Below are 24,386 nucleotides of genomic sequence, written 5' to 3'. Positions count from 1 at the left end.
CATATCATAATGAATTCGATTGGATTTTGGACGAACACGCTCCCTCAATAAAGTTGGATTTGGTACAATCGGAAGTCAATACTAAACCTCATAATTAAGTATGTGATAATTAAAAAGCGCGTCCCCGACCCGCGCTATAGCCCTACGTGGCGTAAGGCGCGCCCTAGGGGCCGCGCTTTAGACACGTGTGTCCATGTCAGCATAAGGCGCGCTACAGGGGGCGTGCCTTACCCCACGTGGCACCAGATCAGCGTAAAGCGCGCTACAGGGGGCGCGACTTACTGCAAAGGGTGTTAGATCGGAAAAAATAGTCTGAACGGTGCTGACAGGGAAAAATAAAACCAATAGGTGATATATCGGGAAAAACACCGTAAAATTTGAGGGTTTTTTTATAAAAATTAATATATTAATATTTTTAAATAAAATATTTTTTAAAATTTATATGTGTGAGACATGCCATATATCAGTTAAATTTAATAGTCGTTGCGGTCCAACACCTAAAAATATAATGTTAAAAACGTTAAACCTCTATTATAAATAAAATATTTTTAAGACATTAAATCATATTTTAAAATACAGTTTAGACACTAAAAAAATGTACTAAACCTTATTTAAATTATATTATGATGATGATTATTATTATTATTTCAGCGAAGATAGCAAAGAGCATATTCTACGAGGACACGAGCACTTAAGGGTTACCTTTACTTTAAACATACCAAAAACCTCACAGCCCCCTCCTCTGCTAAAACCCTTCTATTCCTCTTCTTTTCAACTTTTCATTACAAAAAAAAAAACCATTAAAGTTTCCTCCTTTCCTCTTCAATTCCCCCTTACCCTCAGTCCCCATCTATTCAATTCGCGTTTCAAGTGTTTTAAAATCAATCCAATTTGATTTCCATGGCAATAAGGACGGCTGGGAAATTGTTTAAGGATCTCATACGCCAAAGGGTTATATCAACTCCCATTGGACCCTCTCGACATTGCTCTTACGCTGCCACTTCTGCTCCTAAAATCCCTCATTCTTCAAAGAAAGTAAGTATTTTTTTTCCATTAGAAATATTGGAAGGGTTTATGGATTGTTTTTTGTTAGTTATTCTTCTTGTCCTTTGAATCATTTAAGTGATTAAAGTTCAGCTAAGCTTAGTTTAAGGAACTGGGTGTTCTAGAATTTGTGATTAGGATGATTAAAATTCGTTCTTTTGCTTGACCAACTGAAGGGAACAACGTTTGAGAGCATTGACTTCTTATAAATTAACTGGATTTTTTTTTGTTCATGTGATAATTTTTAAAACATTGAATTGCAGCACGAGGCGTTGACTTTGTATAATGTTCATTTGGTTGTAGGGAAGAAGGTTATTGACGGGAGCTACCATAGGCTTGGTTATAGCAGGAGGAGCTTATGTTAGTACTGTTGATGAAGCAACTTTCTGGTACTTATTTTTCGACACCACTATGATAAATCTCTTCTTTGTAACTTTAAATGTTTATTTTCAGATTTTGTTTCATTTTTTGAACGAGGAAGGTTTCCCCCTTTTTGGATTAAATTGAATATCTGGAATTTCCTCTTGGTCTTTTGTTTGTTGGATTTTGAAAATTGTTCCAAGTGGTTTCACTAACTTTGAGTCTGAAAACCATCTTGGAAAATGAATGAGCCACTTTAATGGACACATGCCTTTGCAAGATATATGAATTAATTGGTTGCAAAGAATAGCAGAGCTTTTCATCTTTTCAATAAAACTAACATGGTCGGCGGAGAATATGTTTTCTCCATTTGTCTTTTGTCATTTTTTTTAGTTTTAATTGAAGCTATGATTGAAGAAGACATACTAAAAAAACTTGAGTTTGGAGATCTCAATTGCCAATATACTGATTCTTGAATGAATTCTCATCTTATATCTATTTGAGACCAACTTATATGATGTTGGAATTTTGGCAGTGGTTGGCTATTCTCAGCGACAAAACTGGTAAACCCATTCTTTGCACTTTTGGATGCTGAGAAAGCTCATACACTAGCTGTTTCAGCTGCTGCTCGTGGTTGGGTTCCAAGGGAGGGAAGTTAGAGACTTCGAGTACTTCATCACCTTCGAACGATGAAGCTAAACATGGTGGCAAAGCTGGTCCTGGAATTCTAGGAGTCAATCTTGGGAAGAATAAATCAAGTGAAGATGCTGCCGCGGACTATGTACAAGGAGTTCACACGTTATCCCAGTACGCTGATTACTTGGTAGTTCTATGTTCTTTATTTGAGTTAATTCTTTCCTTTCAAGTTTGCTTTGCGTACAAAAGTTTCACACGAAATGTCGGGATTGGTTGCGGTATCCAATATTGTCGAATAGCCTGATTTCTTTCCTCCCTTGTAGGTAGACTAGTGCATATTTTTCAAAATAAATTTCATTTTGATACATTACTTTGAGAAGTTTTCTTTGAATTTTTCTTGAATTTGATCATTTAGATGCCATAATATTGACCTCCTTTTTCAACTTTCTTAGGTTATTAATGTTTCATCACCAAACACTCCTGGATTGCGTATGCTTCAAGGAAGGAAACAGTTGAAGGATCTTGTTAAGAGGGTATAAATATCTAGCTGTGAACTTAATCATCCTTCTATATATATCGGGGAGAACTTCACCCTTCTCAATTTTGCTTTGCTTCTTTTATCAAAGGTGCAAGCTGCTCGTGATGAAATGCAATGGGGTGAGGAAGGTCCTCCTCCGCTGCTTGTTAAAATTGCCCAGATTTGTCCAAGGAAGACCTTGAGGATATAGCAGCGGTATGCTCTAAGCCTCTACTTGCATTTAGACACTACTTCGTTGCTTACCTGTATAATGTTCTTATTGTTTCTGTTCTTTGATTTTAGGTTGCTATTGCCCTCCGCTTAGATGGATTGGTAATTTTCTTCCAATTGTAAATTTTGTATATTTCTTGTCCATGTCTTTAAAGTTTCTTCTTTTTATTTGATTACTAGAAGTTTCTTCTTGATGATGCCTTTTAAGTCCTTTCTATATATGCTTATATAATCCATACGGAAATTTTTCTCACATATTTTGTCCGTATGACATTTTTCTCTCTCTCTTGCTTTTGATTGTTTTCCCTGACGTTCTTCTCTTTCCTGTTTTCTAGATTATATCTAACACAACCATCTCGAGACCAGACCCCGTAGATAAAAATCCAGTCTCTGCCGAAGCTGGTGGCTTAAGCGGGAAGCCTCTCTTTGATTTATCAACCAACATCTTAAAGGAGATGTATATGCTAACTAGGGTATGTTGTCTATTCCTATAAAAAGTTCGAATATATAGGATTTGTCGGATTTTCTTCATTGTATCTTCTATTTCTAAACATGTAGTGATTTGAAATGGTCATATCGTCTGCCTTTCTTTTCCAAAAGCCACACTCCTCTCATTTACCCCACCGTAACATATAAAACATGAAGAAATGCTGAAAATGGGGTTTGTAAACAAACTATCTGCACCGGTGTGGAAATATAGCCTCTTGGAAGTACAGAAGTGAAAGTTTGCTATATAAAACGTCACGGTTATGTTTTATAATTTGGTCGATGTTGTTTCTTATGTTTTGTAGTTGTCAATTCAAATTCTTTGAGTCTCTGAGCGGTAAATTCATATTGTTTATCTGGTTTATTTACATAGATACTGGCCTTCTTGATGCTTGATGTAATTTACATCTGGTGCCTGTCGTATAGGAACTGTATATATAATGTCCATATTTCATTACCTTATTGGACACCCCAAGATGCTTCAAGGTGGCTTGTCCCCTGGTTATATACTCTAAATTTGGATTTGTGTGATCAAAAACTGTTCATGGTTTGACGAGCTGACCGTTGTATCAGAATTTAAACGGTTTCTTGCTGTTTCTTAATATCTTCACTATGCAACTCTTTTATTCAAATCAAATTTGTAAAGCATTCGGATACTTCGACTCGTCCTAGTTTCCATTTGAATTCTATTAATTTGCCCGTAAAGTTCTTAAAGAGTATGTTTCATAATTATAAAGCTGACATGCATACCTCTTTGCAGGGAAAGATCCCTTTAATAGGCTGTGGTGGTATTAGCAGGTAACCGTCACTAGGCTACGTTACTCGCCATTATCACGATCGTCGTTGCCATTATTAATATTGTTATCTATTTACACATCCATTGTTAACTCGAATTATGCATCCAATGCAGTGGTGAGGATGCATACAAAAAAATAAGATCCGGAGCAACGCTTGTCCAGCTCTATACAGCATTTGCATATGGAGGCCCTGCCTTAATTCCCCGAATAAAGGTATTCTCCGTATCCGACACTCACGTACGAGTCCGAGTAACACGATGCTTTTGTCGAATGTTTGTATTGTGATTCCGATGACGATGGTATTTTTTTCCCCGCAGGCTGAACTTGCCGAGTGCTTAGAAAGGGATGGTTTCAAATCCATCCATGAAGCTGTTGGTGCTGATTGCAGATGATATAATTAACACCCTGCCTTGAACCAAATAACTTTCATCCTTGTGCCCTGGATTTAATATTTATACATGATTTGGCCACTCTTGTTTCATTTTCCATAAAATTCATCCTCCCACATTTCATCAGTTTGAGAGAGATTTGCCTGTATACTATGAGAAAACAATTTTGATATCATGTATCATGCAGGACTGATTTGCAATATTTCTAGTTTCTCTAAAACTCGATTAAGCTCGTTAACTACTCGAGTTGAACATTATGATATTCGAATTTGATTGTCTCATGCATTGTAATTGCTTGAGTTCGAAGTCAACTCGATTAAGCTTGTTAACTATTTGAGTTGAATTGAATAAGTTTGTTCGAGTTTTTGTTCAAATTTAATTTAATTTATTATAATATGGGAGTGATTGATTTTAGTTTAAATCACTCATTAGTTATATATATACATGTAAGATTTGTAAGGTTAATTAAATAATACTTAAAATTATAATATATTTACAATGTTATTTTTTAAAAGTAAATTTTGAGATTGATGGTAGTATAGAGGAGTTAAGGGATTGATGTTAAGAAATAATTTATATATAGTTGTAGTTGGAAGATTAAAATAAATAAAATTAAAGTTCATGGATTAAATTGTAAAAATTAAAAAATTATCATAAAAATACGAATTAAAGTTATACATGTATTATATAGTGGTTAAGGAACATGTGGTCTAAATTTGGTACATCGAAGGATTTAAAACAAAAGAAATAAGGAATTTAAGATCAAATTACAAAACAACTAAATTATTTTTAAATCGAATCTAATTTTACTCATCTTACTTATATCTTTATAATTTTTAAAAAGATGAAATTTTAGTATTTATAAAAAATAAAATATAATTCCATCATTCAAATAGTTTATAAACTTTATATTTTTAACAAATAAAAATAAATAAATAAATAAATAATTGATTTTAAAATCTATCTTAGAACAACATTACTGAAATTTGAAGTTTATACTCAAAAGAAGGTATCAAACAAATAGGCCTTGGCACACTCTCTATTAAGTGTGTATGGACATGTGCCCTTAAATGAAAGGAAAAAAATACTACAAATATGGTATAACCACCCTAATTTGAAACTTTCTGGGGCCAACATAAACTTAATTTCCTTTCAACATAAATAAGAGGCCCAACTACAATGGAACATGCCCTTTAATCAATATGATCAGTTTATTTTACTTTATGCATTTTATTTTTATAATTAATATTTTATTGGGTAAAGCACACAAATTGTCCCTCGACTATAGGGATTACTTTATTAAGTCCGTCGACTATTAAAAGTTATAAAATGGTCCTTTGACTATGGAATGTTACTCTATTAAGTCTCTCGACTATTAAAAGTTATAAAATGATCACTCGACTATTCATTCCAAACTCGTCCTTTTCCTTTAAAATTTGGCGGTTATTTAAGTTGGACGTTAACATCATGATTGGGATAAGATAGTCGTTTGAGAGTCTATGATCAAATTTGATCATATCACAGTCAACAAGTTAACGTTTAGCTCATAATACTATCGATTTTTTAACAGAAAATGACGAATTTGGAACATAAAGAATAGTCGGATAACCATTTTGTAACTTTTAATAGTTGAGGTACTGAACAAAGCAACACTCTATAGTTGGAGGATCATTTTATAACTTTTAATAGTCGAGAGAGTTAATAAAACAATACCTTATAGCCATTGGACCATTTGTGTACTTTATACTATTTTATTTTGTACAATCCTATTTTCAATATTATCATCTAATCCTTAGTATGTAACAAGAAAATATGTTGATAAGATCGGCGTGACATATTTGATATATGTATAAGAAGGGCATTTCAATGCGAGGGACCCCTTTAATTATTGGTGTCGTGACTAGTTTGTTATAAAGAAATTAATGCATCATTTGGACCGACATATTTACTCGTTACATAAAAATGGCCAAAACTATATAAGCTAATTTATTTTAGTGGTTAAAAAAATTATTATTGTTTTTAGATATCACAGATACGACCAACGTCTGCAATAGATGATTGAGCTCACGCCATGGCCTTGCATGGAATTCACCACATATTTGATCATTAGGAAACTTATATCGCAGTTATTTTTCCTCATTCGGATCGACAACATGCATGACTGCTGCATGTGTTTATGAACCTCAGCTAGTTGAATTCGACTCACACTCGAATTGAATGAATCGACAAAGTTTCGACGATCTGAACATCTTTCGAAGCGAACCGGCTTCTAATAACAAAGTCTATACTCTATATCACTAGTTCTTACTAGAGAGCTTTGAATACGATGTTTGACAGGATCGATCGAACTGGTTGCGGAAGAAGAAAGGATAAAAACCGAACACGAATCGAGCATTGCATCTCAGGAAGATAATCGAGTAGCTGAAGCAAAATTAAGTGCAGGTGAAACTGGGAAAAACAGATGGGTCTTTCTTATTCGCACATTAGGCACCCAAATCAATCCAACGTGCATAAAGAACACATTATTTGCACTCTGATAAATATCTAAGAAATGGCTAAGAATACAGCTAAAAATTGTCTAAAACAGGGGTTTTACAGAGAGCAGCCTGTACCGGAGCTGGAGCCAGAGTTGTTTTTTCGCACATCAGTCTGAGATCGAGCAATCGACATCGACTATGAAACCAGGTGAGATGGGTAGATCAACCGATGTCCGTGGCATATTACGAGCTATAATGTTCGAAGCTAAGCTATCCCGGTTAGAAGCATAAACACTAGTAATTCTCAAACACCATTAGCGAGAAGTGTTATTCCAGCACGTTCAGAGAGAACATAAATCCATAGTAGCTGCAACCCCATCATAGAGCGAATCTCGTGTTGTCGGCATCGGTAACCCGATACCGACCGGATCGATTCGAATGCCGACAATGCAGCCTCAACACGGGAAATGAACCTCCACGGTTTCTTCTCCCAACCGGAAAAATATGAGCAATTCCTTGCACAAAATTATTCTCATAATCAATTTATTTGGATAATCAGTCAGTAAAACCCTAATTTCTGACTCCCTCCTTTCCAAGCATAAACCCTAAAACCCTTAAACAATTACAAATGCTCTAAAACCCTAATTGATCATCAAATAAAAGTGCTAAGGAAAAACCCTAATTTGAATCACGTTCATCATTCCATAGGCCAAATTATCCACCTCAAACCCCAATTCCCTAACCCTAAAATTCCAACTACAAACCATCTTTTAACATTCACGCAACAAAAGCAACAACCATGCACAAATATATATATATACTCCCAACAAACAATAGGGGTGAAATGGGCCACCAAAATTCAACGCGGATCCTCGTCTCTCCGACCCGATCCTCCCGGAGCACCGGACAGCGAGGCTAGTAAATTTAGGTGACCGGGAATATAATTGCCGACCCTCGCCGCCGATGCTTCTCCCGTCGCTTGCAGTTGCTGAACGAACAACGGAGCAGCTGCAGCAGTACCATGTTGCTGAGCAGCCGCCTGCACTACCGTATCCGGCGGAGGCGCGAAGCTCCACAATTGACCAAAGTCGTGTCTCGTCGGAAGAGCCCAGAACCCGCATGTATGCGTCCCCGCGGGTCCCACGATGGACCCCAACCCCGATCCAACAGTGAGTCCACCGGAATCGTCCTTCTCGGAGTTATCGTCTTCGGACCTGACGCGTTTCCCGAGTATAAAAGGGGTGGGGCCCAGTAAAGGCTTATGATCCGAAGCGGACGAAGAGGTGGTCGACGACAAGGGAGTGGAATTAGACCCGCCGCCGACGGAAACGGACAAGGAGGAGAAGCTGGCGGGAGTGGTCCCGGTGCCGGTGGCGGCAATGATAGAAGGCTCGGCCTGACGCAACAGCCACTCGATGGTCTGACCGTCGGATTTATGACCCAACTCTCGAGTCAACTGAAAGACACGAGCGGCACAAATGATGGGCATCCTGATCCTCCTTCCACGACCATCGACTTTGCTGTGACGGTCCTTGGTGGGAGGCTTTTTAACGGAGACGGAACCATTGGTCGGCGGCGCCGTTGCTCCGTTTGTAGTGGCACCCTCTGAATTCGACATGGGGCCCAGCAGGAGCAGCCTACTACTACCGCTCTCTTTGCACTTAAACCTTCACTTCGTATAGACCGGAAAAGATTGTTCCTCTGTAATTTGGGGTTATTACTGTGAAAAAATTAATGGACAGGAACCAAAAATCTTCAAGGGAAAATGAAAATGAATTGGGGAATCAAAATCTTTCTGTGCAAAGAAGATGGTGTTCGAGCGATGGAGAGAGAGGACCAAGGTCTCAATGATTGCGAAGCAGGAGCTGGTGGAGACATGAGGAAGGCCACATGGGTGGTGGGTCCCTCCGTACACATAATCCCAAAAGATTACTCAAAAATCTAAAATTTAACTCGCCTCCTCCAACTTAATTTAATTAAACTCGCACTTAAATTTAAATTTTAAATATTTGAAATTATAAGAATTACACGAGTTGGTTCAAATCAAATAATATTATCGATGTACATGTATTAATCTTATGTTCACTCAATAAATTATATATAAAAATTATATTTAAACATTTGAATATCACCATATATATATATTCAATTGTCTCCTTATATTGCTGAGTAAAAATGGAAAAGAATATTCATATTGGGTTGAAACATAATTTAATTATACATGTTTTTTTGTGCACTCTCCTCTCCTTTGTGGTTTGTGGGAAATAACCAAACCATCAATCATAAGTTGGTTGTGGGGTATTGATGTACTTCAAGACACAAAATGTTATTCCTTCAATTTGATTGATGAGATGATTATATGGTTCTATAGGGTCAAATACATACTTATTATTTTAGATTAGATATTAAAAATCACATACTCATTATATTAAAAATTTTTAAAATTTTTAAATCCGTCGGATTTATTACGACAAATTGCATCATTTGATCATTTCTCCCCTCGATTCATGGCTACATGTAGGGCGATTTGACCAAACTGACATATATTTATTGAATATTTACCTTTTTAGCACCGTTTGATATATATTTCTCGAAGTGGCACCCTTTCGGCTGAGCTGGCGAAAGGCGCGTCCCCAGGGATGCGCTTTACCCGTGTTTTCGCTGAGTTGGATGCCACGTGTGGAAGGCGCATCTCCGGGGACGCGCCTTCCATTAAATGCCATAAATGCCCCCATCCGTTTTCCCTAACTACCCCTCCTCCTCCCCTATATAAACCCCCTCAACCCTCCCTCATTCTTCACACCAAAATCATATTCTCCTCTCTTATATAACTCAAATTCTCTAACTGTTTGAGTTTTAAATTTGTTATTAGTGGTAAAAAATTTATTTTTATGTTAGTATTTTTTTAAATAGTTATTATATTTTATATTAATATATTTATGTAAATATTATTTTTTTATTAAAATAATATTTGTATAATTATTATTTATTTAGAATTATTAATTTTTTGTGCTAATTATATTTTTTTGTCTACAGTTATAATGGAAAAAAAATGTTGTTGCGATTGGATATTGATCATATCTCCATACATTTTAGCGATATGGTAATATTTTTTTATAATTAATGTTAATATTTAAATTTATTTTTATTTTAAAGTTATTATGAATTTATATTTATTTTAATTTTTTATAATATATATTATTTATGATACTGATCGTATTTTAGAGACTTTTATTAAAAATTCACGTATACCGAAACCGGAACGTATTTTGCCATATTTGGCTTCTGCCGGGTTCGGGTATATTGCAACAATTATTGGCGGTTGCAAACTTGAACCTGTCCTAATTTCTGCAGTGATTGAGAGGTGGAGGCCCGAGACACACACTTTTCACCTTCCATGTAGAGAGGCCACAATTACATTGGAGGATGTCTCTATGCATCTGGGGCTTCCCGTCGACGGAAATATGATGTGTGGTATGGCGGATGGTGATTGGCAGTCAATGTGCATTGATTATCTTGGAGCTGCTCCGCCAGAGTTTAATGGAGGTAGAATAGCTTTATCTTGGTTGAAAGCTAATTTTGAGGTTTTAAATGAAAATACTTTAGAGGATCAAGCAAAGGCATGTGCTCGGGCATATATTCTACGAATAATTGGAGGAATATTGATGCCCGACAAATCTCGCAACCAGGTGCATTGTATGTGGTTGCGGTATCTGATCGATTTTGATGAAGCTGGAAGATATAGTTGGGGCGCTACAGTTTTGGCATTTCTCTTTAGAGAAATGTGTCGGGCGACGAATTATAAGAAAACTGCTATCGGTGGATGTCTCCTGCTTCTACAATCATGGGCGTGGTTCCGCATGCATTTCTTATGCCCGATCGTGAATGAACCATACGTATTCCCCTTATTGTTGAGGTAATTTTCGAACTAAATTTTGATTTAAATATTTTTAATTAAATAGGGTGATATTTAGTTTATATTATATTTCATAGGTGGTCGATGAAAAGAAAGAACCATAAAAGTATACCTACTGGGTTAGAGGAAATTCGTTTACTTATTGATACGAAAGTTGTGTCTGAGGTATGTTTTTAAATCTGTTTAAATATTAATATTTTAATTTAAAATGCTAGATATAATTAGAATATTTTATTTATTTGAATTGTATATTTATATTTCAGTTTCAGTGGATACCTTATGCGAGCGATGAAAGGAAGGCTTGCATCCCACCCCACCTTAGTGGGTCATTAGAGGTATGGATATCGGTTATACCTCTTATATGTTATGCTATTATTGAGTGGTATCCAGTTGATCGCGTGCTCCGTCAGTATGGTTGTACGCAATATATTCCTGGAGCACCTAGGAATTTAGACGACCTGCATAACATAGATAGACGAGGAAAGAAAGAGGTTAACTGGGTGGTGAGACACAGAGATTGGATTGCGCTTTGGGAGAACCTATATACACTGTTGGCCCCTCGACAATATTATGCTGAAACTGGTCATATGGTTACGGATAACTATATGGACTGGTTTAATGAAAATGGGAAGTCGTTTATACTTTCGGCGAAGCACGAGGGGTTAACATTCCTAGGAGCCGAGAAAGACGTCAACCGTCTCAATATCATCGTCCCCCGACGCGTGGACGGAGAGAAGGCGCTACCGGTTCTGCATCAGTCCCACCACAACATCCTTATCCGTCGATGTCGCAGGGGTACATGCCCAGCCCTCAACTTCATATGCCAAGCCCACCAGTTCATATGCCATCTCCGCAGGGTTACATTCCGAGCCCGCAGGGTTACATTCCTAGCCCGCCAGGTTACATTCCGAGCCCGCAGGGTTACATTCCTAGCCCGCCAGGTTACATGCCTAGCCCGCAGGGTTTTATACCATATGGAGGTGCATATACGACTATGTTTAATGATCCAGCATATGGTTCATATGCATCTTATTTGGCTGGTGGTGCTTCTCCGCAGACACGTCAATCTCCATCTGGATCACAGACATCGATGCCAATGTTTCCACAGTTTTCACAGTTCCCGGGGAGCGGTGGGATTGTTACTAGCACTCCTCCAGGGTCATTATTTTATACAGGCCCTTCAGCCCCTTCAGCGTCATCTACACCAAATGAAGAAAATGCTGCTGATGATGATAGTGAAGATGAGGAGACTGAAGAACAAGTTCCACGAAGAAATCCTCCACGAAATAGACAACCACCGCCATGTGGAACTCATTCGAGAAGACGACATCGGTGATCTAGTTGTATTTTAATGTTATTTAAATAGTTATATTTCAGAATTTTATGCAATTTGGTTATGTTATTTAAATGTTTCATGGTTGTTACATATATATTTTTAATGTTATTTTTTATTCACATTTAACATTAAATGTTTGATAAATGTTTTTAAAATACAAATTATATTATTCTAAATTTAAAATAAAAATAAAAATAATATTATTCAAAATTTAAAATTAAAATATAAATTATAGTATTCGAAATTTAACATTAAATTTCAATTTAATATTCCAATTGTATGCGATTGTGGTTTCTTTCAAGCACTCAAATATTCATGCTCTCATGTCATTGCAACTTGCTCACATTCGCATTTGGACTACAAAAATTATGTTGATCCTATATACCAACTTTCACAAGTATTCAAGGTATATGAATTCGAGTTTCCGCCCATAGGAAACGAAAGAGACCCAAATGAGATTCAAACTTGACTTACAATTGTACCATATCCATTGCTATTGAGGGACTCGGGTCGTCCAAAATCTACTAGAATACATTGTGATATGGATATTCGGGAGAAGTCAACAGAACAAAAACGATGTGGGCATTGTAGAAACATCGGGCACAATAGAAAAAAATGTACAGCTCTGTTATCATCATATAACCGTTAACTCTTATGTAATTAATATTGTATTTAAATGAATGTTTTTGTTTATAATAATTTAATGTTATTGCATTTTATATAATTTGTCAATGTATGTACACCTACATAATTTTTTTAACTTTTAAATACATAAATATTTTCAATATATTTATTTAATATAATAATTAATATTATTAGTTATAATTTTTTTTTAAATATAATAATAATTCTACCTTCTAAGTAGAGAAAAATATTAAATTAAACAAATTAAAAGTTATTAAAAAATTTATGTATACGACGACACATTTCATGTTCTGATTGGAGGATTAAATTTATTAAATTAAATTTTCAATAAGACTAATTTCATAAAATATGTAAGTCTTGAAGATTAAATATGTAATTATACTAATTTATTAACTTATGCATCAATATTTTCGTTAAATATTAATAAGAGATGACTAGATTGATAATATTTAAATAATTAACTGATAAAATTAATAGATCGATAATCAAAATCAAAAATAATAATATAACCATATGTGTAATATTATAATTTCATACATTTTTCCTATAACTACAATAAAATCAAAACTAGTTTTCATATATTGTTCTATCATATTAAAGTAGATAATTCACTTCACCTTTAACACACATTAACAAAATACATTTGATAATTCTTACATTATAATCGAAACACTTTACATAATATATTACTAATTTATAATAATAATAATAATAATAAAATATTTATTATTAAACAAAATACCAGCGGGACAGTCGAGTCATCAGAATCCCGTGAACACACGAGGCATCCAACTCAGCGAAAACCCGGGTAAAACGCGTCCCCGGGGATGCGCCTTTCGCCAGCTCAACCGAAAGGGTACTACTTCGGAAAATATATATCAAACGGTGCTAAAAAAATAAATATTCAGTTAAATAATGTTAGTTTTGTAAAATCGCCTATATGTAGTAAGTTATCAACGCCATCATTATTATGCCAACACTGGCCGATCTATAGATTTCTAAGAACAAACACACGTCAATTTTAATATTTATTTTTATAATAATTTATTTTATTAATGATATTCATTCTAAAATTTTTGTTTATATTTATTTTTTAATTTTATATTATTAAATATATATATATCATTAAATATATTTCGAAATCTATCACTTTGTTCCAATATACATACCTTTCTATTAATTTGCTCACCTCTGTGTAGGGGTGTAAATGAGTCGAGTTGAGTTCGACTTAACTCGAAAATTATGAAATGGAGCTCGACTTGATTCGAAAACTCGCGAGTTTAAAATTTTCAAGCTCGACTCGAACTCGAAATCTTGAACTAAAGTTATTGAGCAGCTCGAAAAGGCTCGAGATGAAGAAAAAAAATTCTTAAATTTAACTCGATTGAAGCCTCAAACTCAAACCTAAACCTTAAATACATAAAAAAACTTACTGTATTTTAAAAAAAAAATCAATACATAAATATTAATATTATTACTAATTTATTTTTTAAATAAATTCTTAATATATTATATTTTCGAGCTTCTTACGAGCTTTTCGAGTCGAATATCAAGTAGCTTGTTTTAGCTCGTTAAGAACTCGAGTCGAGCTCGAGCCGAGTCCATTCAATTCGAGTATTTATCGAACCTTGATCAAATCGATTCCGAGTAGCTCACGATAATGCATTTATCATTATTATATATATATATATATATTTATTTATTGGTTCTCATGATTAATCATTTGGGAAGCTTTTTTACTCTTAAACCAATTCTTTAATTTTTAAATTTTGGTATTGAGTCTTATTTAATTTATATTATTATTATAATAATTTTTTTGATAAAATAACATTTAACATTACGTATTTTTTATATTTTGATCATTGAACATTAACTTAACGAAAACAGTGAAGTTACGTAGCATAGTTTAATTTATAAATTTTTACTCAAAATTTATAAATTAAATTAATTTGATCAGAATTTGAAGTAATTTAATATTTAAAACAATTTAATTAATTTAATCCTTTCCCAAAAACAGTGCATGCTTATCTGATCAACTGTAGAAACTATATTATTTTAAAAAATAATAAACTCTGATAATCATAATTTAAGAAATTTTTTCTCACTTCATTATATGAGTGATTTTTCCAAACAATTTATGAAGTTTTAAAACCTTTTGAAGATAACAATTTTAAACTACTACAAGCAAAAACGATGTCATTTTGAATTAAAATTTTAATATAAAATACTTTTTCTTTGATATTATAAGTTATAATTATATTAACAATTAAAAGTTATAAAATGGTCACATGACTATTCACTGGGTTCTAAATTCATCTTTTTATGTAAAAAAATAATGGTATTCTGAGTTTAACGTTAATGTGCTGACTTTAATATAATAAAATCTAATAACATAATCTAAAACGACTATCATATTCAAGTAGTCATGTTAACGTCTAGCTTAGACAACCGCTGTATTTTTAATGGAAAATAACGAGTTTGGAGCATAATGAATAGTCATGTGATAATTTGTTAACATTTAGTAGTCGAGGGACTTAATAAAGTAACATTCTATAGTTGGATGATCATTTTGTAACTTTTAATAATCGATAGACTTAATAAAGCAATATTCTATAGTCGAATAACCATTTATATATTTTACCCTTTACGTTAATGGGTCCCATGTAACGTGTTTTCCACACAAAAGTAAAAATATAATATAGTATAATATCATATAAAATTATTATAATAAATATATATATATATTTGATTAGGACTCGAGGGGCATTGTAGTAATAGCGCGTTTTGGGCGTTGCTTCGATTACTTAACTTACAATGTTTTGAATTTAATTTATGGCTTTTAATTGAATATCTGTTTCCCTAACCACTACATTATCTATAAGACAAAGTTACTGATTTAGGGGGGGGAGTTATACGCTACAGTAGTTTAATATTAAGTTAATGAAAGATGTAATCGAAAATGTTATAAACAACAAAATATTTTTGGTTTAACCGAGAATATTATAAAAAATGTAACATTTTAGGTTTCGGTTGTAACCTAAAATATTACGAAGAAAGTTTGTATCCGAAAAATATTAAAAATAAAATTAACATTTTAGATTGTACGCAACCGAAAATGTTATGTTTATTTATAACATTTTCAATCACAAATTTTTTTAGCTTTATATTAAGCGGTTGTATAGTAGAACTTTCCTAATTTAATGGACAACCTTTTTCCCTAACAACAACACACGACGCCAGTCCCTCAAACTTTTGGAAAAGTTCATGTTTTATGACCGTGTAATCTAAAGTTAAGAAACGACAAGAAATAGACGTCACAAATAAGATAATCTTTTTTGTATATTAATCGTGAAATACGAGATATCTTTTTTATGGAGGACTCGATGTTAGGGGTGTTCAAAATTCGGTTTTAATCGAATTAATCGACCCAACTGAATTAGTTCGGTTAATTCGGTCGGCCACCGAATTAGTTCGGTCTGGAAACGGTTAAGGATTTTTTTGGAATTCGGTTAACAGTTAATTGGGTTCGAAATCGTTTAATTAACCGAATTAACCTTTAAATATAATTATATTAAGGCCCAATCCATTTAAAACCCATTTAAAACACAAATCAATATTAATTAATTAAAATAATCTCAATACTAAATGCAAAATGTTTGAATCAAATTAATTATATATTATTTAAATTAATTGTAAATTATTATTATTTTAATTAAAAAATATTAAATTCTATTTTTTTAAAAAATTTGGTTAATTCAAAAATTAACCAAAATTTATTCGGTTCGATTAATACTTTAAAAAAAATTTTAGTTTAATTAAGGGTATTTTGATTCGGTCAACCACCGTTTTAATCGAATGAACACCTTACTCGACGTAAGTGCTAACATCTTATTTGGACAGCAGTATAAGTTATTCCGACAAAGATTTTTTTCTTTGAAGGAACCGACAAAGATGCTTTAGTAAGTATTGAACCGGTCTCCTTCTTATATAATGATACTGCTGTATGGTAAAAATTCTGCATTTTGAGTGCACAATTTTTTGTTTCAATGGAATGTCAACTGATTAGATTTGATGTTTTATTACCAATACATTAGGATTCTCAACTCTTGGATAAACCAAATTGAGCTGTCCCTGTCATGGAGGCTACCTCTTATGCTCAACCAAGAGACAACTTGAAACATAAATTATCACAAAAATTATGGGTAAACTATACCAGAGGCTATCTAACTATAGTCTTTTTTTTATTACGACCATCAATTTTGAATTTTTATCAATCAGACCACCCAACTATTTAAATACATTCAATCAGGCCACCAGCCGTTAACAGTTAACGGAAACGTTGATGTGGCAGTTAACCAAATTAGTATAATTATATATTTAATCTTTATTACTTACATAATCTATCAAAATGATCGTAATTTTAAATTAATTCAATCTAGCATCTTTATTTCAATTTATTTTCCTTCCATCAAATGGTGTTCCGTGTCACCGTTTGATTGGGGGTAAATTATTAAATTAAATATAAATTAAATAAAAAAAACTCTCCAATGATATTGTGACATGTGTCACGACATTGTCATTATTGACATGTGTCGTCGTATGAATGGAGGATTAAATATATTGAATTAATTTTAAATTATAACCATTTTGATAGATTGTATAAGTAAAAAGGATTAAATGTGTAATTATACCAATTTTGTTAACTGACACATCAACACTTCCATTAAATGTTAATTACTAGTGACTTGATTGAATATATATAAATAGTTGGGTGATCTGATTGACAAGAATTTAAAAATGGTGGTTAAAATAAAAAAAAATAGACTATAATTGGATGGTGGCTGGTATAGTTTACTAAAAAATTATTTGGTAAGTGTGTTATTTTATTCACTTCATTCTTCTCTTTTTTTATTATTATTAATCTGGAGTATGCAATATATGTTTAAAAATATCTCTCAACGATTTGATATTAAGCATTTGTATCTCTGACATTCATGATGCTTGAACCCAATATCTCAAGAGTTTAACACCCTTAAATGGTTAAATTCGAGTCTCATCTTTGTAAAACGATAATGTTATGATGTTCATTAGTTTAGGTCAAAATTATCTATCTTTTTTTTAAAATTGGGTCGGATTTCAGATTAAGGTATAATTTTTTTGAATCGGAGTCGGGATAGCCCAAAATTAAGGAAAGAGAGATGGACGCGTGTAGATATCTCTCAACGATTTGATATTAAGCATTTGTATCTCTGACATTCATGATGCTTGAACCCAATATCTCAAGAGTTTAACACCCTTAAATGGTTAAATTCTAGTCTCATCTTTGTAAAACGATAATGTTATGATGTTCATTAGTTTAGGTCAAAATTATCTATCTTTTTTTTTAAAATTGAGTCGGATTTCGGATTAAGGTATAGAATTTTTGAATCGGAGCCGGGATAGCCCAAAATTAAGGAAAGAGAGATGGACGCGTGTAGATGCTTTTGATATTGGAAATTAAGAAAAGAGGCAGAACTTATTCTTTAATCCTTTTTATGAGAATTGTGATCAAGTTGGTCCCCAAATGTTTGGAGACTATATAAGAGAGTCAATTGATCCCTAATTTTCTTCAAAAGTATCCTACAAGGCAATTCCCATGTTTCTCTCCTTCAAAGGCTGCATCAATCAACCTGTCGCATGTGCAAACCAAAAACGGTTGAGTTGTTGATGGAGCCATTGTTGGGGAGAACCCATGAGACATGTCTTGAACCCTGTCGATTTGGATATGTTTTTTTTTATAAAACCAACAACACCAATTGCTTCTTACATAAATTCAGACAGGCAGAGGTAATTGTCGACGACCCCGACGCCTCTTTCTCCGCCACAAATATCATCTACGCTTTTGTTTTCTTCATCAACCGTTGCTGCTGTTTCGTCTGCTTCATTCCTCGTTCAATCGGTTCACTAGTCAAAATCCATCGAATTTGAGTCAAATGTATATCTCGATAGGAAGTGTCGTCTGTATACCATTAGTTTCAATGGAATGTCAACTAATTAGATCGATCATTTAGTACCAAAAGGCTAGGATTCTCACCTTTTGGATAAACAAATTGAGCTGTCAGGAATGGACAGAGCAGGGCGGATGGGGCAATATCACCTGAAAATGTAAAATTATCTTATATTTTAGATTTTTTCTATGTATTTTCTATTGAAAATCTGTTTCTCCCCTGGAATTTTATAAGTTCATGTTTATCTCCCTTGAATTTTTAAAAATTCAAGTTCGTCCTTCATAACATAAAATATCGCGTTAGTCCCTGTGAGTTGTCCCTATCATAGATGCTACATCTTATGCTCATCAAAGAGACTAGGGTTGTAAACAAGCCGAGTTACTGAGCTCGACTTGACTCAAAAACTCTAAAATAAAGCTCGACTAGACCCGGAAACTCGCGAGCAAAAAATTTTCAAGCTCGACTCGAAATCATGAAATGAAGCTCGTGAAAGATCAAAAAGAAAAAAAATCTTAAACTTAACTCGATTAAAGCCTCAACTCAAACTCGAACATGAACCTGAAATATATGAAAACCTTATACTGTATTTTAAAAAAATCAACACATAAATGTTAATATTATTAATAATTTTTTTTAATAAAATATTTATATCTATTATATTTTCGAGCTGCTCACGAGCTTTTCGAGTCGAGTATTGAGTAGCTCGTTTCGGCTCGTTAATAACTCAAGTCGAGTATTTATCTAGCTTTGATCGAGTCAATCTCGAGTAACTCGCGATCTGTCTCATCTCATTTACAGCCCTACATTTAAACATATGGGAAAAGAATAAAAAGGTTAAAAAACCCTAACCAGAAAGCTTCAACAAAATAAAGATACAAACAAATCTGACTGTATCGATAAACTAACTACAAAATGGGATGAAACTACTGAAAGACCACCGACAAATCGTAAATCAGAGTCGAGAGACTTGAGAAAACTATCCAGAAACACAAAATGAGTATCCAAATCAATCCGAAGTCCAAAGCAAGAAAGATCAACACGATAACATCGTAAATTTGAATAAAGTATCGTATACTAGAGCATCATTACTCGAATTTATATTCTGTTTTCTAGACACAGACACATATAGATGCTTTTGAGATGGAAATCAAGGCAACACTTATTCTTTAATCTTTTCCATTAGAATTATGATCAAGTTGGCATTCAGGAGAGTCAATTGATCCTTAATTTCCTTAAGAAGTAATTACATATTAATTCTGCAAGGCATCAATGAAACCATGGGCCATTTCTCTTAAAGAGACTATGATTACGTGTCTTCGACATGAATGGAGAATTATAATCGACGGTCTATGATAGAGTTACAAACAATTAATATCGTCTGATTTAAATGTGTTAGAAATGGAATATTTGCATTTCTTGTTTTCGAAGGTCGAGAGGATTAAGAAAGCAGGGAGAATGTTAGAATAAGTTAGCACTCGTAGTTAGTTTGTTAATTAGTTGGGTCATTACTGATTACTTTGGGTATGGGTTATAAATACCCATCAATGTAATAGGTCCGAGAGCTCATTATATTCATTTTCATTCTACCAATAATAAAGTTCCTTTTACTTGTTTGGCTAATATCACTTAACTCTAACCGCTCTTCACTTTCACTAAACACTCAGGCCATCGATCGTTCACCATCCGACCATCTATTTCTCCTTTCTCACAAAATGATTTGAAGAGTGTGAGGGTACCTCTTATGCTCATACAATAGACGACTATAAATAGGGGTGTTCATAATTCGATTAAAATTGAATTAACCGACTAAATTAAAATTTAATTAATCGATCGGTTGATTTTAAATTCGATCGATTAACGATTAATAATTTTTTTAAACTTCAATTATCGGTTAATTCGGTTGAGTTGTAGATGGAGCCATTGTTGGGGAGAACCCATGAGACATGTCTTGAACCCTGTCGATTTGGATATGTTCTTTTATAAAACCAACAACACCAATTGCTTCTTACATAAATTCAGACGGAGAGAGGAAACTGTCGACGATCCCGACGCCGCTGTCTCCGCCACGAATATCGTCTACATTTCTGTTTTCTTCATCCGCTATTGCTGCTGTTGCATCTGCTTCATTCCTCGTTCAACCGGTTCGCTAATCAAAATCCGTCGAATTCGAATCAAATGTACATCTCGATAGGAAGTGTCGTCTGTATACTTTTAGTTTCAATGGAATGTAATTTAATTAGATCAATCATTTAGTATCAAAAGATTAGGGTTCTCACCTTTTGGATAAACAAATTGAGCTGTAATTAAACACAAGAGTTCAATTTATTTAAACATACGTATAAGAATATAATATTTTTCAATCATTGATATAGTATGCACACCCTGCAAACGTAGCTGATCGGATCCAATATCTCGAAGGAGAATGATATTCCCTTCGACCATTGAAGCCACTTAATGAATTTATTTCCATTAATATATTTATATGTTTAATAACATTCTCTGCAAACTGAAGACGATTGAGTTGTAGATGGGGCCATTGTTGGGGAGAACCCATGAGACATGTCTTGAACTCTGTCGATTTGGATCTGTTATATAAACCAACAGCAGCAGCTGCTTCCTACATAAATCAGACAGACAGAGATATGTTCTTTGTTCTTGATAAACCCTGCAGAAGAAGGTGGCGAACCCTTTCCTCCATAAGCTTGCATGGGATCAATGAAATCATGGGTTGTGTGCCATTTCTCTTAAAGAGTTTATGATTTTGTGTCTTTGACATGAACGGAGAACTGCAACCGTCGGTCTATGGTAGAGTTACAGATGATTAATGTCGTCTGGTCTAAAGGATTTGAAAAGTGTGAGGCAATGTCCCTTTACAAGGTGATCTTCCATTATATTGATTAAACTACTTGTTCTCTCCGAATAGTGGGGGGACCCTTTGCAGGGTTCTATTTTTAGTGCACCACTTTTGGCTTCAATGGAATGTCAATGAATAAGTTTGATGAGATGGTACTAAAGATTAGGATTCTCACCAGACCCTATATTCCTTCTAGAAAAACACAGCATTCCTATTCAAGGCGGCTACCTCTTAAGTTATCTAAGAGACAACTATAAATAGGGAACTTCTACCGTGCAACAACCTTAATATAAGATTAAGGAAAGACGATATTAATTTTTATTATTATTATTTTTTAATAAAATCGATAAAAAATTACTTAAAACATTATTATTTCTACCTAAAACATAAATATTTTTAACATTTTTGGTAAAGTGCCCAATAATAACAAAAATGGTAGAAAAAATAACAAATTCGATAGCGCTTTACCGGATATGTTAACAAAACCGGTAAATCGCCCAATAATAACAAAACCGGTAGAAATAATAATGTTTCCACTATTTTTTTACCGGTTTTGTTAAAAAATAATAACAAAACCGGTAGCGCCTTTCTTTAGCCGTATATTAAGTCTGCCGCACGTGAGACTTTCCCTATAAATATGGATGTTCACAATTAGATTAAAACCGAATTAATTGACCAGATCAATTTTTTTTGGGTTAATCGTTGATTAAATTTAGGTTCAATCGATTAACAGTTAATAGTTTTTTTAGACTTTGATTAGCAGTTAATTCTGTTCGAAATTATTAATTATTTAACATATTATATATATTATTTATATATTATTTAACTAATAAGGTGTTTAAACTTTATTTTAATCGAATTAACTGACTGAATAAACCGAAAATATTAAATATTTCATATATATAACATATATTATTTATATATTATTTATAAATTTTGGTTAATTCGCTTAACCGACTAATTAACCGAGCTTAGTTCGCTCCGGTTAAATTTTTTGGGAAAAAATCGATTCAATTAAAAGAAAAAAATCGGTTAATAAATTTTGGGTATTTCGATTTGATCAGTTAACTGAATTAACCGATTGAACCTAATTACAAATATGATCATGGTTTATCATCACAATATTACAAGTAAATTAGAAATATCGATTTTCAATTTACTCATTGAACTTTCTATTTGTTTTTATTTTAATCACTTGGGTGTGAAACTATAAATAGAAGAATGATATGGCACCCACGTGTGTTGACGTGAACTGTTTTTTTATTGACGTGAAATCTATGTGTCATCCATGTCATGTTTCCTCTTTTTCTTTTTCTTTTTGATTTTTTCTTTCTCCCTTCAAATATGAAAGGTTTAGAGTTTCATCATTATGTCATATTGATGTTGTAATTATCATTCTTCGATGTCTTCTCTTATTACTCATGATATTGACGAATTTGTCTAATTTAGATTTTCCATAGATCACTTTCAAACTCATAAAATCCTAAGTCACTTTGATCTATAATATCTATCATCCGATCATTGTGAATCAAAATATACAATCCACTTTCTTCTTCTCCGCCTCCCCATCGTTGAAATTTGAAAGAATATACTTCATGATCGAGAAATCAAACAAAATTTAAAAAGTACATGTTTTCACAAAAGAAGAAGAAAATTTTTGTGTGATTTGATAATTTTTAAATTAGAAATGTCCACTCATAACCTAACGTTGAAAGAATCAAAATAAACAAAAAAAATACTGTGAATAAATTCTAAAAAATTAAATTTAGTGATCCAAATAAGAGCGAGAAGAACTTTCAAATCTTGTTTTTAAACGATGATTTATTTTCTTTTGTTGTCCTCCAATTCTAAGGCTTCGCCCTGACTAATCTAGACCGGCTCAGGTCGCACATCTGGTTTTGATGGGTGTGTCTCCCAACGAGGATTTTCTACATATACAAAGCCTCGAACCCGAGACCTTGCTTAAGCGATATCAAACTGCATACCACTTGAACCAACCTGTTGGTAAACGATAACATATTCGGATTAGTGACACATGTATCCAACAAATTTTAATATTGACATGAGAATATAATCTTCAAATACATAAAAACCAATCAAATTTTGTTCGAAGTCTTTGATTTTGAGCATTCATATTCGACTCTCGTCTTATATAAACTCACACGTATAGATTCTTTTGATTTTGGGAGAGGAAAAGAAGTAGAACTTATTCTCCAATCTTAATCACAATTGTGATCAAGTTGGACATTGGAGAGTATATAAGTGAGTCAATTGTTTCCTAATTTTCTTCACACCGAGACGTAGAGGGAGCAATTATATACCCACAAGGCAACTGCCATGTACGTCTCCTTCAAAGGCTTCACCTGCAAAGCTTAATGAATTTGCCTGCAAATGAAGATTGAGCAGCGGGTGATGCCGGAGACAGGAGACGCACACGAGACTTGTCTTGAACACCGTCGATTCCGATCCGTTATAACCCAACAACAGTGCCGGCTTCTTGTCAGAATGGACCGAGAGACAAGACCGACGGAGCAGTCGTTCCTTCTTAAAATTTTAAATTTAATTATCGTATATTTTAGATATTTTTTATAGATAATATGTTCTCGTCTACTATAATTTTATAAAATCATCCCTCGACGTAAAATCTTACGTTCATCTCTTATGTTTTTTCTTTTTCTTTTGAAATAAATGTTTAATCTAACAACATTAAC

General features: G+C 33.5%; 1 protein-coding gene and 1 pseudogene across 1 annotated transcript; one reads left to right on the top strand and one right to left on the bottom strand.

The window, feature by feature from the left end:
* Positions 1-703: 703 nt before the first annotated feature.
* LOC120171456 lies at positions 704-4,564 on the top strand (annotated as a pseudogene).
* A 3,142-nt stretch (positions 4,565-7,706) lies between these two features.
* LOC120171438 (transcription factor TCP7-like) lies at positions 7,707-8,769 on the bottom strand. Its single transcript, XM_039179145.1, has one exon. The coding sequence runs from the start codon at positions 8,553-8,555 to the stop codon at positions 7,797-7,799; it is 759 nt and encodes a 252-aa protein (XP_039035076.1). The 5' UTR covers positions 8,556-8,769; the 3' UTR covers positions 7,707-7,796.
* Between the last annotated feature and the right edge of the window lie 15,617 nt (positions 8,770-24,386).

The sequence above is a fragment of the Hibiscus syriacus genome, unplaced genomic scaffold, assembly GCF_006381635.1.
Source record: "Hibiscus syriacus cultivar Baekdansim isolate YM2019G1 unplaced genomic scaffold, ASM638163v2 tig00111834_pilon, whole genome shotgun sequence".
Classification (NCBI taxonomy): Eukaryota; Viridiplantae; Streptophyta; class Magnoliopsida; order Malvales; family Malvaceae; genus Hibiscus; species Hibiscus syriacus.
The sequence above is the reverse complement of the archived record's forward strand: the minus strand, read 5'-3'. Positions and strand labels throughout refer to the sequence as shown.